The sequence below is a fragment of the Stigmatopora argus genome, chromosome 10 (genome assembly GCF_051989625.1).
Source record: "Stigmatopora argus isolate UIUO_Sarg chromosome 10, RoL_Sarg_1.0, whole genome shotgun sequence".
Classification (NCBI taxonomy): domain Eukaryota; kingdom Metazoa; phylum Chordata; class Actinopteri; order Syngnathiformes; family Syngnathidae; genus Stigmatopora; species Stigmatopora argus.
This window is the reverse complement of record NC_135396.1, coordinates 12116985-12135054: the sequence shown is the minus strand read 5'-3', so window position 1 is coordinate 12135054 and position 18070 is coordinate 12116985. Positions and strand designations below refer to the sequence as shown.

The 18070-nt window shown below is 38.1% G+C and overlaps 1 protein-coding gene and 1 long non-coding RNA gene across 3 annotated transcripts; one reads left to right on the top strand and one right to left on the bottom strand.

The window, feature by feature from the left end:
• Positions 1-828: 828 nt before the first annotated feature.
• On the bottom strand, positions 829-5947 carry LOC144083801 (uncharacterized). 2 transcript variants are annotated; one of them, XR_013303633.1, is made up of 6 exons: positions 5933-5947; positions 2615-2769; positions 2346-2431; positions 1204-1291; positions 1022-1140; positions 829-962 (listed from the first exon to the last, which is right to left on the bottom strand). It is a non-coding gene; the product is annotated as an uncharacterized LOC144083801 (long non-coding RNA). The 2 variants fall into 2 exon arrangements; XR_013303634.1 differs by lacking the exon at positions 1204-1291.
• Positions 5919-16673, top strand: LOC144083800 (phosphatidylinositol transfer protein alpha isoform-like). The gene is made up of 12 exons (XM_077611889.1): positions 5919-6115; positions 9333-9363; positions 11984-12129; positions 12955-13046; positions 13204-13211; positions 13742-13816; positions 14498-14581; positions 14716-14793; positions 14859-14969; positions 15073-15195; positions 15646-15694; positions 15801-16673. Exons 1-11 carry the CDS (start codon positions 5943-5945, stop codon positions 15688-15690), a joined length of 966 nt encoding a protein of 321 aa, XP_077468015.1. The 5' UTR covers positions 5919-5942; the 3' UTR covers positions 15691-15694; positions 15801-16673.
• Positions 16674-18070: the final 1397 nt, after the last annotated feature.

The window sequence follows — 18070 nt, the reverse complement described above, 5'->3', positions numbered from 1 at the left end:
ATTAAATCAAGTTTTCCCTGTTTAGCATCAAGCTAAAACTACTTCCCCAAAAAACTAAGCCTATCTGTTGAATCTTCAGGCTCTATATATGCTAACTTATGCTTTTTTGTGTGCAAGTTTTCCCTGTTTAGCACCAAGATGCAGCTCTTCTAGCACTCTTGAGGTTATAGAAGAGTCTTGGCCAGATCAAGGTAAAAATACAACAACAACAAAAAAGTTGAATCTCCATTTTCTAACTTTTGCATGCAACAGGCCTGAGAGATCTTCCTCGCAAGTTGCCCACTTGAATCATATGGTCTCTGTACTTCTGAAATCCAAATTAAATAAAAGGCTAAATCATCATGGTGATGTTTCACTGGCCATTCATTTCCACAGCTTTTTGACTAAATCTTTAAGGTAAGAAGGATCTCTGTTAATGTTGGAGCAGGAATTTTAAGTATTTGCTCCCCCAATTTTTTCAAATTTTATAAGTGTATTTACCCCATTTTTTTTAGTATTATTCCCCCAGTTTTTTAATTTTTCTTCTAAGTGTTTCTTCCTTCAGCTTTTTTTCTAATTTTGTTTGTTCCCCCAGCTTTTTTTCTAATTTTATTTTCAAAGTGTTTTACAAAAATTAATTGTAAGTGTAAAATTGTTTGTGAACCTTTAACTAAAATGTCTTGTCTTATATCTACAGGTGGACAAACAAGAAATAGACTGCCTGAACCAATCAACACTTCAATGTATTGTCAACTAAGTATGCTAAAGTTAAAATGTCTACCTGTAAATAAAGTTTTTTAATTTGTATTGTTACTTGCATTTTTTGTTAGATAAAGACAAACACATGAATACATTTAAAAACTTTTATTTTGAAAAACTTTGGAGATAGGTTCACACAGGCCCTCCAGCATTTTTAAAAATCAGTTTTGCCTTCATCCATTTTCAAATGGACGAAGAAACTCCCCTTGGCACCAGGTGGAAATCTGGGGAAAAAAAGGGGTCAATACACAAAGTTAAGTAAAAAACATTTGCAAGGTCTTACCTTTTATTTTGAAAAACTTTGGAGATAGGTTCTCGCGTAACACCCAGCACCGAAAAATGAGGGGGTGCATCAGCCTATCTGTACATAGGGAAGAAACCTTGTCCCCCTTGGGTGGAATTCTGGAAAACAAAAAAAGGGGGTCAATACACAAAGTTAAGTAAAAAACATTTGCAAGGTCTTACCTTTTATTTTGAAAAAACTCAGATTTGTTCTCACATAACATGAGAAATGAGGGGGGTGCATCAGCCTATCGGTACATAGGCAGGAACTCTGGAAAACAAAAAGGGGTCAAGGCACAATAGATTAAGTTACATAAAAAAGAAATACAGACTAGGGCCTAATTAAGTCAAATTTAACTAAAAAAAACATCAAAAGGGCACCCATTATTCAGACACTGCAAAAGGCAATATTAGCCACTCCTGATGGTCTGCTACAGAGACAAAAATGATCCGAGTCTTTAAAGGCCCCTATCCAGTCTATTTTTCATGTTTTCCTCCACAAACAATCAGGATCTTGATGTGTGAAATATAGAAAACACTGGACAGGGGCCCACAAGGTAAAAAATACATGACAATAATTAATAAAATAAATCCTACTTCTGCCTTGAGGTTCAGTCAATTATTTCATATCCAAAAAGCTTCTGTTTTTCTCTTCTTATGCCAAGGAAAAAATGTTTAGAGTCAAAAATGACACCTGCACTATTGTTGAATAAATGTCTCACTTAGGTTTTGTCTAAACCACATTTAAAACTAAAAATGAAACGGTCCTGAGGTCTTTAAGAAAGTTAACAGGGTAAAAGTATATAATCTACTGAGTGCAGAGTTCCACTACATGGCAGATTTTTTTGTACCAATTACCAATTGTCATACGCAGTTATCTGGGTATGATGACAATTAGGCTTTTGTCAAGTCAATGATGACAAAGCCTATGTTCGATTATTATTTGTAAGTTCAGAAAGATGTGAAACTCACAAGCGGAAGCTACTCCTATGCTTGCCACTATAGTATTTTTTTCAAATTAAATTCAATAGGGATGACCCTACTTTACAGTTTATGTATCGCAGCCATGTCTGGTCTACATTAACCGCGATAATCGAGGGATTACTGTTTATTCCTTACACGTCCACTAATGGCATTTGTGTGGGTGACTTATCCACAGGTTTTTGCTATTAAAAAAACACCAAACTAATTAGTGTTTTCATTCAAAAGTTGAATGTATCGTGATGAAAAACGATCCAATTGCGCCAAGCCTTGAATACTGAACGCTGACGTTTAAATATTACACGGATAGAGAAAATCGGAACTAGTATTTAAAAATGACTCACTTTGTTATGGCGTCGACAAGATGCCCCTTTCTGGTCGTTTTGGCCACATTCTTGATGTTTCCCAGCAGTCTGTGCTCGTTGAGGGACTGAAACACACAATGGAATGATTTCTTTTTAAACAAAGAGCGATCGGTAACGCAATGTGGCCAATTTGTTTGCAAACATTTTGCTGTCTGCACACACATGGGGCTACATCACGTCAACGAATCATGCTCTTATCACTCTTAAGACGAGAACTGGGGCTTCGAAATCCCCAAATGAGAACGTACCGAATGTGCTGCATCGTCCTGTGAGAAGTTTGTCAGGCTTTCTTCGGCAAATCGTCACTTTTGAGCTGCTCTGCAGTGCACGCCCGTGCTGCCTCCTGGCTAGCCAGCCATTTTGGGTTTGACGTCAGCTATTTGAACTCTAACCTTGGCCACGCCTATTAAAAATAGACACACACAAAATATAAATTGTTTTCATAATAACGTGCGTTAGTCAGCGTGTGGGGGGTTGTAAAAATGCTTTTTGGTTGGACTTTAATACTTAAAAAAATACATTGTTTTCATAATAACATGCATTAGTCAGTGGGTGGGGCGGGGGCGGGGCTGTAAATACGTGTTGATTGGGCATTCATACTTAAAAAAACATTGTTTTCATTATAACGTGCATTAGTTAGTGGGGGGAGCTGTAAATATTTTTTGGTTGGGCTTTAATCCTTTAAAATACAGTATTGCACATTATGAACATTGTGATAACATGCACTTTAGTGTTTGTTTTTTTTACTTCTAGACCAGGGGTCTCAAACTTGCGGCCCGCGGGCCAACTGCGGCCCGCGGGACGATAATTTGCGGCCCCCGTCTTAATATGAAAGATGGAATTTTTTTTTTTTTTTTTTTTTTTTTTTTTTTTTTTTTTTTTTTTTTTTTTTTTTTTTTTTACCCCTTTCCCCATGATGGCGCCGTTTAAGTGGCAGCCAGTGGCAGTAGCTCTGTCCACTCATGTTTTTCTTGTTTTACAGCATGTTTTACATGAAAAATTAGAGGGAACATTGACATGCACCTGCTTGTGGCAGGTGTGATACTGGTGTGCCGATAGCGAGCAATGATGATGTCGTGACCGGATGATTCGCCTAAAGACGTTTCGCCGACGGACGTTTGACAGACGGACAGGTCGTACTAGTATTTGTTAGTTTAATGATTAAATACAAATACTAGTATTTGTATTTAATCATTAAACGCTGTTTTCAGCTGGATTTGACCGAATTTGAGAGCATTTTGAGCCATTTGGCGAATGGACGTCTATAGACGTTTTTTTGCCTCCATCGCGATATCATCCAGTATTTGTATTTAATCATTAAATGCTGTTTTAGGATGGATTTGACCGGATTGCTGTCATTTTACGGCTCGGTTCTGCTACATCTGCCTGCCCAAGAGTGCTTATTCCCGGACTGCCATGCCCGCCCAAGAGTGCTTATTCCCGGGCTGCCATTGATGGTAGACGAACATTGATTTTTACTATCATTTGGACAACACCGGCGGCGGGCCGGATTAAAAATCCTAACGGGCTGTATATGGCCCGCGGGCCGAGGTTGAAAAACTTGTACACACACGATCCGGCGGGGCGAGCGTTCGAATCCCGTTTCGGCGAAACCTCCGTTCGGCCGAATGAACGTTCGGTGGAACGTCCATTCGGCGACCTGCCCGTCTGTCAAACGTCCGTCGGCGAAACATCTTTAGGCGAATCATCCGAGTACCGATGATGTCGCTCACACTGGTACTCAGTTCGCTCAGGGAGGTTGTCTTTCTGCTCAGACCAACAAAAAATTAGAGGGAACTTTGGTTCGGAGCTGAATGAACCAATCACGGTGAGGTATACGGCTATGGAGGGCGGGACATCGGCCGGGCTGTCCAGTGCCTCGCTCACTCACTCATTCATTCCTCCAATCAGCTGGGCGGAGGAGAAGCCGTGAGGCCGATCACTCCGCTCGGCGCGCACACTCCTCCGCTGCTCTCAGCATAGAACTGAATGTTTTATCAGTGCTTTTCTTGTGGAAATCCTGATGCGGCCCAGTCTCACCCAGACTCGGCCTCTAGCGGCCCCCAGGTAAATTGAGTTCGAGACCCCTGTTCTAGACATTTAAACAGTGGCAGTGCATTTTTTGGCCGTTTCACGTATGGACGTATATGGACGTATCGACGTTCATCGCAGTCTTTTTACCGTGGAAATGATACTCCGGGCCCGGTTCTGATGTCTAAAAAGCTCCAGTATTTGTATTTAATCAATAAATGCTGTTTTCGGCTGGATTTTACCCCATTTTCGGGCAATGTTTGCCCGTACGCCATTGACGTTCATTACTGTCTTTTCCCGGGAAAATCACCCCCCAGCCTGGTTGTAATGTCTGAAAAGCTCCAGTATTTGTATTTAATCATGAAATGCTGATAGGAAAAAGGATTTTACCCCATTTTTGTGCAGATTTATTGATTATTTTTTATGTAGCTGCAGTAGAGGTTTTGAAGCCATTAAATTGTTTTTTAGGGTTAGATTGAGAACATGCACGGACCGCCACTGGATTGGTTAAATATGAAAACACATCTGGAAACAGCGCAACCAGGGAAAAAGCAATGAAAGAAATCTGACAAACAATTTTGAATTATTTAGTTAAGTATACATGTACAAAATATACTTATTTTGGCCTTTTAGGACAGCAGATTATATTCCATATATATATATATATATATATATATATATATATATATATATATATATATATATTAGCTTTTGAATTTTTGTTTTTTCACCCCAGACAACATTTGTACAAACCTATTTTCTTTGATTGTTTTTAAGTTGTTGTTTTTTTATTCTTATATTGTATATTTGTTTTTGTTCTATCACAATCTATGGCAAGGGTGTCAAACTTGGGTTGGTTCGCGGGCCGCATTAACGTCAACAGCATTTTATGTGGGCCGGACCATTTTAGATCTAATATCTAGATTGTTCTTTATTTTTTAAAATTGGATTAAAACTGGATCAAAAGCCCAAGATAATCCGTTTATATAGATCCAAAGGAATGTTTATTGAGCTTTTTTTTCTTAGTATTGGAAAATGTCTTTTAATCATGTTTTTTTTTATTTCAAATTGAAACAAAATATCTTTTTAAAGTGGAAAACGGAAAATATTTGTATATTTAAACTAAAAACACAAAAGAAAAAAAATTGGATTAAAAAATTGCAATGATTGATTTTAAAAAGGGGAAAATCAGGAGATGCAATGTACATCTATAATCATTTGAATTTGATCCTAAAACAGAAAGTCGGCACTCATGATTTCCTTTCTCGGGCCGCACAAAATGATGCAGCGGGCCAGATTTGGCCCCCGGGCCGCCACTTTGACACATGTAGTCTATAGTGTCCTTTAAAATCATGTAAATGATGGAAAAAATAAAACAACATTTTAATAAAGTGTGTAATTTGAAGGGAAGAAATTGCAGTAAATGTTAAGTATCGTTTGACACTCCTTGAAGACACAATGAGTACATTTGCGTCACGTTTTATTTTTTGCACACTTCCGGCACGTGTGCGTAGCACAGCGTCAAAGTTACTTACCTGAAACTAGATGGAAGTCTCCGCCCCTCCATTCACGTTGTGCTTCTTGATCCTGGAAGAAAGCGAGCCTTGTCAGGAAATACTTGATTATTTGAACACTTTGCAAGAAGCCGCTCGTGACTTTGCAGATTGCATCTTCTCGTTCGGACACCGGCCACGCGTCACCATGTCGTTTAAAGAATAGTAAGTCATTTCCATTCCCCAATACTACCATGTAGCCAAAAGCCATGTAAATTATTAATTTAGTCAAGCTTTGGTATCCCGTGCTTTAAAATAAAAAAAGTACCGTTTCCTGATTGAGTCAGAGCGTTAACTTAATCTACTTTCTTGTATATTATTGGATGTCATTAAGGGACAAATGAGCTTAAACCAACGAACATTAAATAAATAAATAAATAATAAATAAACTGCGCGCAAGTCAGCAATGTGTTTCCTGTCCTGACAGATGACACTGTGATCCAATTAAACTGTAAGAATGGTTTACTATTTAAGTCCCCAATTTTAAGTACGAGAACACAATTTCAAATTCAAAGAGTTCCCAAACATAAAAAAATAAGGGAATGGCTTTAAAACCCCCGTACATTGATACCAAAGCTGTAGAATTATCTCATTTTCTGAAACGCTTTATCCTCATTAGGGTCATGGGGGTGCTGGAGCCTATCCCAGCTGACTGGGGAGGGGGACGCCCTGAATCGGTGCACACTCACATCAATACCTAAGGGCAATTTAGAGTGTCCAACCAGCCTATCATTCATGTTTTTGGAATGTGGGAGGAAACCGGAGTACCCGGAGGAAATCCACGCAGGCCCGGTGTGAACATACAAACTCCACACAGGTGGAGGTGATCTGGATTTGAACCCAGGACCCCAAAGCTGTGAGGCCGACGCGCTAACCACTCGCTCCACCGGGCCGGCCGGCTGTAGAATTAGTTTTTTCTTATGTTTCATCAGTATTCAGTGTGACCGAAACTCAAACTCTATTAATAATCAAGCTAAATTCAATGAAATCAGAATTCGTAAAGATGTCTGACTAGGAATTTGCCATTTGAATGAAATAAGTAGGAAACCAAGCAGGCTCAGGGCTCTGACAATGAGATAACTCTTAACCTACAGCAAAAGTATGTCCATAATTAATTAATCAGTCCTGATACAAAATTACATTTTAAAAAATCGGGCTCTGAGGATTGATAGATACTGGTCTATGTTACCTAACTACCAGGTTTCTAGACAATCTGTTGACAAATGACAGATAAGTAGGAATTTTCCGTAAATATCCACAAGAACAATAACAGTAACGGGAGTGGTAACTTGACAGGCTTCCAGCCTGTGCAAAATTGTTGGAAAACTTGCATATAAAATAGGTTTTGAAACATTGAGAGTGGGCCACCTGTAAGGGGTCACTCACCTGACTTGACCTGTGGGCAAGCGTGGGATCGATTCCGACTTGGTTGTGGTATAATTGGGCATCCCAATGGTTGTCTGTCTCCTTGTGCCCTCCGTTTTGCTTGCCACCAATTCAGGATTTTTGTTAACATTAAAATATGACACATTTTTCTAAATGTGTAACAGACCAAAGTTGTTTTGAAATGGAAAAACTGTAAATACTCTCAAAAATAAACACAAATGCCTGAACTGGAACAATACTGTTAAAAATGCAGATGCCACCTTAGTTTACAAAATCTTCCAACACAAAGCCCCTCCTCCACTGCCAGATTTTGTACCAAAAAATTCCAACACATCAACAAGGGCTGGCTCTAGAGGTGACTGTGTAGTTCCCTTCAAAAAGAGTGCTTTCAGCCAAAACACCTCCTCTGTCCGCACCGCACATACCTGGAACTCAATAGCAATTAGCATACATGAACTTCCGTCTCCAAAACTCTTCGCCAATCAACTTAAATCTTGGCTGTTAGACGAACAAAATTGCGATCAAGACGCGGTCTAAAATTGTGCGACGTGTGTATTTATCTAGTATGTACCTACACAAGGGACAAAATATGGAAATCAGCCCATGGCTACAATATTACATATTAACATATATATATGTGCATTAATATGTGCTGTCCTTTATCGAATAAATCAAACTCAAACTCAATATTGAACTAAAGATGGTGGCCACCAATCACCGCTCATACATGCATACTTATGAAAAGTAGTTGTAAAATTGCGATGAAATTTTGGGATGCTTGATTGTTTTTGTTGTATATTAAGCTGTTATAGTTGGTAGCATAATTTGTTGTTTAGTTCTATCATTTCTAAGTGATATCATGGCTAAAAAAATAAGTAGTTAGCATCACATGATCGCTGTACAAAGTACAATGAAAGGAGCTGGCGTGTTCAAATATTACACTTAGAAACATAAGCCATAGTCTAAAAAGACATTTGCTATCAAATTGTGTTTTTCTTGAGATCATTTTTTTAGGCACACAACTAATGTGTGAATTATTCAGCAATTTTTTTCAAGGAGTGGACACTACTAACGCACATAGTATACTGAACATTGTTAACACCCAAAGCATTTACCTGTTTTAACAGTATTGATTCATTTTTTTCTTTCCCTGTCGCTCTTCTTGAGTTTCCTGAGAAACTCGTTTGATAGTGTGTCACTACTCGGCTGTCTACAGCAGTCTGATTTTATCCCTAATTTCAAAGTTTAAAGAAGGATCAGTTAAGAGCACTTTCATCTGTTTGGGTTTTGCCATTTTGTAGCGTCGCATGATAGTATTCATTAGGGCTTTGAAATGTTTTAAAAAAATAATTGATTTCATTTATTCATTTGCGGAACCGCTTAGCCTCACCAGGGTCGCAGGGGGTGCTGGAGCATATCACAGCTAACCTATGGGCATCATGGAGGGGACACCCTAAATCGGTGGCCAGCCAATCGCAGGGCACAAGCAAGATGTATAATCATACAGGGGCAATTTAGAGTGTTCAACCAGCATGTTTTTGGGATGTGGGAGGAAAGCGGAGTACCCGGAGAAAACCCACGCAAGTCCAGAGAGAAAATGCAAACTCCACAGAGTGAGGACCGACCTGTCGCTAACCACCCCTTACAGACCTGGCCTGATTTCATTCAAATATTTTTTATTTCCTTTATAAAAAAATAAAAAAATGGGGCCACCCTTATCCCAATGGAAATTAACCTACCATTTTTTTTATATCATCGGTGATGGTAATTAGAAAGTGTGTTAGAAAGTGTTATTTTGTATTTGTTATGCGAGGCCAGTACTATTGATCGTGAAGGTTCCGTGCGGAAAAGATTGATTTTTAGAGCATATCAGGCTGAGTTTGGATTAGACAAAAAATTCTCATATCCTACCACAACTATTAGCATTTGCAGAGACTAGACTTTCTGTAAAAATCTTTCAGTTTTCTAATGCCTGATGTTTGTGTTTCTCTTCTAGCCGAATCGTCCTGCCTGTTTCAGTGGAGGAGGTAAAGACTTTGTTTCGTATTCCTTTGCTCAGGACTAAAAAGTTTCATGTTCCAGTCATTTCTAATCATTGCGTATTCGATGTCGCCAGAGATATTTATTTTCCCAGGACTAAAAATCTTAAGGGCCTTTTGTTCATGTGTGACAGTTCGAGCCAAACCTATTTGCGATTTTCATCAAATCAATTTCAACTGGGTAGGAGTGGCCATGTTTCAGTGCCATTAACAATTATAATTGTCCAATCCAATTTGACTAGGGGGGCCAGCAGTGGCTAAACGATTGCTGAAAGCCCCCCTAGTCAAAACAAATTGGATGTCTCTCGCTATCAAAGGCAGCCAATCAATGAGTTTATTCTTAAAAGTAAAAATAAATAAGTTCTTTTTTTTTAAAAACCTTAATCTGATTATCTGAAAATTATATGATCTGGTCAGATTTACAATCACGTGATTGGATTGGGGGGATATCCCAAATTTTTAGCGCTATTTAAAAAATTTAATGTCAGAACAATGGTCTTTGTCTCTGCTTTGTTTTCGAAATGTACACCTTGTAGCCATGTAGTCATTTGTGATGACCGTACTGTTATTATTTTTTTGCAATTGATCATTACTAATAAATGCAACGCAGTAAACCAAAGTAAACATTTCCTCAAATATTTCTTATCTTGCAGCTAAAAAGACACCCGCCTTCCGTGAAAAGTCGCTACTGTTGAATTTGATGTATTAAGAGACCTGGGTTCAAATCATTTTTACAGCATTATTTCACGGGTTCAGTACTGCCTGTGTTTTAAATGACGAAAGAGGAAAAAGTTAGGGCCCAAAATATTCACTTCAACATGAACAAGTTCAACTTGTTTGCTTAAAGCAATTGAGTGTTAACTGACATGAAATTTCACAAAGACTTGGATTACGCTGTAGGCAGAGAAAAGAAGCATTCTGGTTTGACCTGGCTCGTGACATTCCATAGTTTGTACTCCACTTTATGTGAACCACTCCTCTTCATTTAAATGATGTTTCTCAGTTAACGATGATAGCTCATCAACTTACCACTTAAAATGAGCCACGGATTAAAGAAAGATGATGTATAGTAGTAAAGCGTGAGTTTTGTCTGTTCCCTCACCATAGTTGTGTAGATCTCAACCTAAATTGTCAGTCGCAGAGTAATTTGTCCTTTTCCATGTGTTGCTTCTGATAGATCAAGAGTTGATAGTACAGGTTCTGCGGAGAAAAAAATTGGAGTACTTATTCATTCATTGGTCATCCGTACCGTGCATCCTCACAATGGTTGCAGGAGCCTATCCAAGCAGACTTTGGTTGTGCAAGATTTCATAATGTACATACCGTATTTACTCGCGTATAAGCCGCACCCTTAAAATTGCCTTAAAATCGTTGAATTTTACAATTTGTCGCGTATAAGCGGTACCAGAACATTTCGTCGACAGACACTTCGTCGCCGGACGCTTCGTCGAACGGACGCTTCGTCGACGGACAATTCGTCGCCGGACACTTCGTCGCCAGACAGTTTGCCTAACCTCAACCACTAACCTTAACCACTATTAAAGAAGACAAAGGAAATTCACATTCTTTATTAAAGAAAATAAAACAGCAAAAACTCGCTCGACAACATAAACACATTAACATTTGGGCGTGTGCGTACTAAATGGGCTCGTCTCTAAACACTACACACGAAATGGTTCCTACGTTAAACGGTCCCTACATTGAGCGCTCCATTTTTAAAATAAAAGGCAATAAATACAATTATTTTATTAAAAATTTATTAAAAAGAAGACAAAGGAAATTCACATTCTTTATTCAAGAAAATAAAACAGCAAAAACTCGCTCGACAACACAAACACATTAACATTTGGGCGTGTGCGTACTAAATGGGCTTGTCTCTAAACACACTACGCACAAAACGGTTCCTACGTTGAGCGCTCCATTTTTAAAACAAAGGAAGGTAGGAACCGTTTCGTGCGTAGTGTGTTTAGAGACACGCCCATTTAGTACGCACATGCCCAAATGTTAATGTGTTTGTGTTGTCGAGCGAGTTTTTGCTGTTTTATTTTCTTTAATAAAGAATGTGAATTTCCTTTGTCTTCTTTAATAGGGGTTAAGGTTAGTGGTTAAGGTTAGGCAAACTGTCTGGCGACGAAGTGTCCGGCGACGAATTGTCCGGCGACAAAGCGTCCGTTCGACGAACCGTCCGGGGACGAAGCGTCCGGCGACGAAGTGTCCGTGGACGAAATGTCCGGTCACAGTATAAGCAGCCCCTTGATTCACAATTTTCACCTCCACATTCATGGTTTTAATAGGGAGTACAAACGTGTTACTTTGAAGGAAAAATCTTAAGAAAAATGATCACATGTGGTATTTCTGAGATACTGCATTAATCAAAAGCACATTATTAGTGTCAATATCATAAGGAATTAATTCACCCAGTAATGGTTGTTTACTTCCTGCAAAACAGAAAATATCCAACAAATAGTAAATGTGGCTCATAAAAGAATCTAATGATTGTGTGTTTATCAATAAAATTGCCTTTATTATTAAAATCTAGTAACTAGCCAATTCATTGTTTGTGTTATTATTCAGGAATCCAAATTGATTCAACCCTATTGTCTTGCAGTACCAAGTAGGGCAGCTGTATACAGTAGCGGAAGCCAGCAAGAGTGAAACCGGTGGAGGAGAGGGTGTTGAAGTATTGGTCAATGAGCCCTATGACAAAGATGGAGAGAAGGGACAGTATACCCACAAGATCTACCACCTGAAAAGGTTAGGTTGCATATCAATACCGAGACATTCATTGGGCCAACTGGAGCAAACCAAAATAATAAGGTTGAGCCTTTCTTTTTTTTATCAGTTATATATATAAATTTGAAATGATTATTGTATACATATAATTCCATGTTGTTGTCAGTCATTTTTAAAAATGCAACAGGCATTTTAGCTGTTTACGAAAGCATTAAATATCAGAGGTGGGAGAGTAACACATTACATTTGCTTTGTTACGTACTGTAATTTGACTTGAGGATATCTATAGAAAAACTACTCCTATTCTACTACTACTACTTACTGGGTTACACTGGAGTCAATACATTTTGCCTCTGTTCTATACTATGCACACTTGAGTTTATTTAATTGACTTGAATGATTTTATTGCCATTAAACAAGTCTAATGAGATTTAAAGCTTCACCACGCAGTGCATAAAAAACTATAACAAACAAACAAATGAATAATCAATAATTGATAAATAACCACCAGTTCCCCTCTAAGTCTCATGATTATGCCGGTGTGATTTGGGGCAGATAGACCACGGAAAATATTGGATATGTCATAATTTAATGGTAGAAAACATTTTTCCGTGCATGAGTGCGCGCACATATGGGGTGATGCGTCCTTTTTTCACTGGTTTGCCAAATCTTTTGTTTTAAATCCTCCCAAAAGCGCATCTGTCAAATCAATTCTATCTATCATTGATTAGAAGATACTTTAGCAGCCAGGTGTATTACAAATCAAAGCAAGCCAGCTTCAGGTCATAGGAATCTACGCTTTTTTTGTCTGCATTTTTTACCTAAAATATCCAAATGTTTCTGCAGTAAAGTCCCAAGAATGGTGAGGGTACTTGCTCCAAAGGGTGCTCTTGAAGTTCATGAAAAGGCCTGGAATGCATATCCCTACTGCAAAACCAGTGAGTACCACTAAATTAAAACTACAAAAATAACTTCACATGGATCAAATTTCAGTTTGAGTTGTATTGTATCGGAACTAGACGTTGTTGATTAAGCATTAACCTCAAGTCTCTTTTTTTTTCCAATTTATCCAATACTTGTGGGCACCCTGCAAAGTTCTCACTGTAAGTAATTCTTTCGATTTTGTTGTACTTTCGGGAATAATACGGATGAAAGATGATGCTGGCGGTAAACAAAATAAACTAAGGTTAAAGAGACTGTCTGGTTATTTTGATGATTTGCTTCTAAATACATAAAATATGTTTAAAGATTGGTCTTGAGACCTGTAAGTGCTGAATATCTAATATCTTAGAGCCTGAATTTTTTTATTGTCTGGATTTTACCAGGATTTTTTAGGCGGTTCTAACATTGAATTCTGCGTCATCGCAAATTTTTCCTGATTTTTGGCACGCCTTTAACACAATATAAGGCTATGTCTGTTCCTGGTTAGTCAATTGTATTTTTTATTTTTGCACAATGCCTCGTATATGTACGTTTTCTGGACAAAACTTGCTTTAGTATTTCATCAAACTTTCAATTCATTACATATACTCATGATTTTTTTTAATTTGACAGACAGACTGGACAGTCCCTTTAACTGTGTAAATTCAGAATGTATATGGATTGTAACCAACTTTTTTTTAAATGATTTTAGAATGCATATATGAAGGAAAGCTTTCGCATTGAAATTGTCACATGGCACAAACCGGACATGGGAGAACAGGAAAATGTAAGTTCTTGGGTCGTTACTTTGACCCCACAAATACAAAACTTAAATACAAAATATGGACCCCAAAAGTACCAAAAAAGTGTATTGCGTCCTTAAAAACACCTTTAAAGGATTAAATTATCTAAAAATAGTACATTTATGCTATGTTGAGTACAGATTACAATAACAAGGTTGAATATATGCAGCAATTTATAGATATGAAAAACCCTATAACACCCTATATTGGTGGGCAGCCAATCGCAGGGCAAAAGGAGAGGGACAACCATTCATGCTCACACACTATTCGGAGTGTTCAAACAGGGTAGCATGCATGTTTTTTGGATGTGGGTGGAAACCAGAGTACCCGGAGAAAACCCATGCAAGCCCAGGGAGAACATGCAAACTCCACACAGTGAGGACCCACCTAGGATCGAACCCTCATCCCCAGAGTGTCACAATCATTATTCAGTTTCAAACTCATACATTCCATTTCAAATATTCATGTGCTATTTTAAATCCAAGAATTCCAAGCAAGCAATGCAAAGATGTCATTCACATTCAGTTTGAGTTCCCCTAATCACGTGAAACATTGTAAAGTTTAAAAGTTCTGATGACACAGATTTAGTTTGATATGCTCTCTTCTACACTTTGCATGATGTGTACAATTAGCCTATTTGACTAAGTTTAAAGGTCTTGTTTCAGGTACATGGACTAGAGCAAGATATATGGGACAAAGTTGAAATTGTAAACATCGACATTGCTGACAGAAATTGTGTAGCTGCGAAGGTAAGAAATAAAACCAACTTGGTGCTGCACAGGTTTCATTTCAGTCGAATTAAAAGAAATAATTTGCTTATTTGGGAGCATGAGATCATTGAAATAAAATTTAATGAATAAACTCACATGACTTTTCTGTGAAGGAGTACAAAGAAGATCAGGATCCAGCCAAATTTAAGTCTGAAAAGACAGGAAGAGGCCCCCTTGGACCAGAATGGAAGGTATGAATTGAAAGAAAAATAGCATTTGAATGAACTAGTCAAGAATCTTATTTTTTTGTTTGCAGAAAGAAGTGCAGAACAACCCCAACTGCCCGCATATGTGTGCTTATAAACTGGCCACTGTAGAATTCAAGTGGTTTGGCTTGCAGAAAAAGATAGAGAATTTGATTCATAAGGTTTGGAAATCACACGATCATTTAGTGGGCTGCTTCATCATCTGAGTGCATGGTTGTGCATTTTTGTCTTCTGGTTTTTGACGCAATTTTCTCGCTCCTGCAGGCTGAGCGGCGTATTTTTACTCACTTCCACAGACAGCTATTCTGCTTAATTGATAAGTGGATTGATCTTTCAATGGATGACATCAGAAGAATGGAGGACGACACAAAGAAAGAGCTGGATGAGGTGACTTAACCGCTTTACGTTGGACTTGCATCACTTTCTAAGGAATGCATCCTCTAAATAGGCCATTCAATGGATTTAATCCACTCTCATTTTGTCTCGCGAGATTTATTTAATCTGCCGTGACAACTTCAAATACTTGATTCGGAGATGAAAACGCAATATCGTTTCAATCAGTTATAAACCAGATGTTGGGACGCCTTGCAAGTTGCGAATAAAAAAACTAATGTAATGATTTATTTTATTCAGAATATACATCACAGATGCCGGGTCTAAAGTTTCAAATGACAACATTGATCATTTTAAGGGTCAAATATGTTCATTTTAGAATTCCATAGTTTCAAATGTTCTCAGAAAAAAAATCGCAAAGTAGTGAATTTGCGATAAGTGAAGACGCAATAATCGAGGGATTACTGTATATCATATGCCCGTTTGTAATCTGTTCTCTCACAGATGAGGGACAATGGTGAAATGAAAGGCATGGTCATCGAGGAATAACTAGGTAAACAATTTTATTTGTAAATGTTGATAATCATTCACAAATGTTATACTTTTTTTTCCTGTTTCATTAAATAAAAATCTGCTTTCTGTCTGGCGCTTTCATACAGATACAACCTCTGACAACCAAGAACTACTCCACAGGATGCAATAATACCTCTGTTTGTACTGGTTACAGGTTAAAAGATTTTTCATTCTAAGGTGATGTGTGTGTAAATATATTTGTCTGGAATGAGGCAACATCTTTTGGTGATGCAATGGTTGTGATTTGCCATGTCTTAAACGCACTTGATTACCATTTCATTGTTAGTTTGCTTAACGAAAGATCATGTTGCTATTTTTTTAATGTATTTTATTTCATTAATCAATAAAGCACGCGTTGCTTTTGAGGCTTGTTATGGCGCATACCATTGTTGGACACTTCTGCACGTTTCTATGTCAACAAACCAGTTTATTGGTCTGCTAAAATTCTCTGGCTGGAAGTATTTTCATTTAAAAAGATTCAAGCAGAGGATGTAGGAAATGCTGCTAAGAATGGGTGCTTGACTGCTTACTTTTTCCTGAAATATTGAAGTTTGCTTTCTTTTTTGGGGGGTTGGACATGTTATCATTGTCATTGTTGTTTACGTTTGGTAGGTTATTCTTGTATCTGTTGGAGATGAAGATATTGATTTTAATTTAATCTGTTGATATCGGGAAAAAAACGTGTGCATTAAATGTACCCTTTAATTTCTTCCTTCTTTGGTCTCATATTTTCTGAAGCAAAGCTAATTTGAAAAAGAACATTGTGTGTAAGGTTGGTCAAAATGTCATTCTCAGTCCTGGCATGTTAGAATTTATTTCTACATATCATGTGACACGTGTGAAATGGATCTGTTTTACTTTCATAGAATGCATGATCAATGACGTGTCAACAACAGTGACAGAATGGAAGTAAACAAAATGACACGCAAAATACACACAATTAAAGGAATAACGCAGAAGCCTTGCTCAATTTTTGCTGCTTTTTCAACACAAAACGGTTAGCTTTTGTCATTGTTAAAACATAATTTATCTTGAAGTTCCAGTTTGTTCCCACAATGTAAAGGTTGTGAACGTTTTTGTAGCTATAATCAAGCTATTGTATACAATTTCACCATGTTAACAAGACAATGACCCTAAGCATGAGGTAGAATAATAAGGGAGTGGCTTTCAAACAACTTGGTGACATTTAGGTAATTTATTATTTTTATTACATCTATTTTTTTCCTCCTCTAATTAGGGTAAAGTTCCTTGTTATTCCTTTCTCAAAAAATGTCGTAACTTACCTTGGCACTATAAATTGCCCCGAGGTATGAGTGTGAGCGTGAATGGTTGTTTGTCTCCTTGTGCCCTGTGATTGGCTGGCCGCCAATTCAGGATGTCCCCCGCCTCTGGCCCGAAGTCATCTGGGATAGGCTCCATCACCCCCGCGGCCCTAGTGAGGATAAAGCGGTTTAGAAAATGAGATGAAAAAATTGAGTTTTCAAAAAATAATTAAGTAATACAACAGCCCCAAAAATACATTAATTTGAAAAATGGCCAGTGCTCTAGTAACTACAGCAACATGGGCAAACTACGGCCCGCGGGCCACATACGGCCCTTTAGGCTTCCTAATCCGGCCCGGCGACATTGTCCAAATTATGGTAAAAATCAATGACCTCATTCATTTCCATGTAGTACCCTAGTTTCCCCGGTAGACGGCGCTCTAGTCTAGTAAATGTGTATGGGAGCTCAAACAGGAGATTAGTTCGTTATTGGACACATTTCTGAACATTTAACTTTTACTGTGGACATCCTGACACATGAACGAGCTGAATGTGAAGCTCAAGAGAAAAAACAGTTTGTGCATGAAATGCAAGCAAACCTTCCGCCTTCAAAACCAAGCTGGTTTTATTTTTCAAGCAAATATCAGACAAGTCATTTGCTCATTTTGTCACACTGGTTGCGTTAAAAGAGGCCCCCGCATGTGAAAAAATACAGGAAATCATCGGATGACCTGCATGAGCAATTCTGCCGTCGGTTTTGTGATTTTGGAAAAATTGACAGCTGGTGTCATGTCCTTTCTCACAAGACCCGGAAACGGTTCCACAGGAGTTGCAGTTGGAACTGATTGATCTCCAATGTGACAAGTTCAACTCCCTGAAAGTCTCTGAGTTTTAGGCTTCATTAAGTGCAGCCAAATTTCCAAACATCCAGAAGATGGCACAGAGGATTCTGGTGTTATTTGGCTTTACATATGTGTGAACAGACCTTTAGTCTGATGAAAACCAAGAAAGCACCCCATAAATCCCAGATGAGTGATGAGTATGTTAATACTTTAGTCCTTTTTTCAGTTTATCTTTCATATGCGCTGTTAACA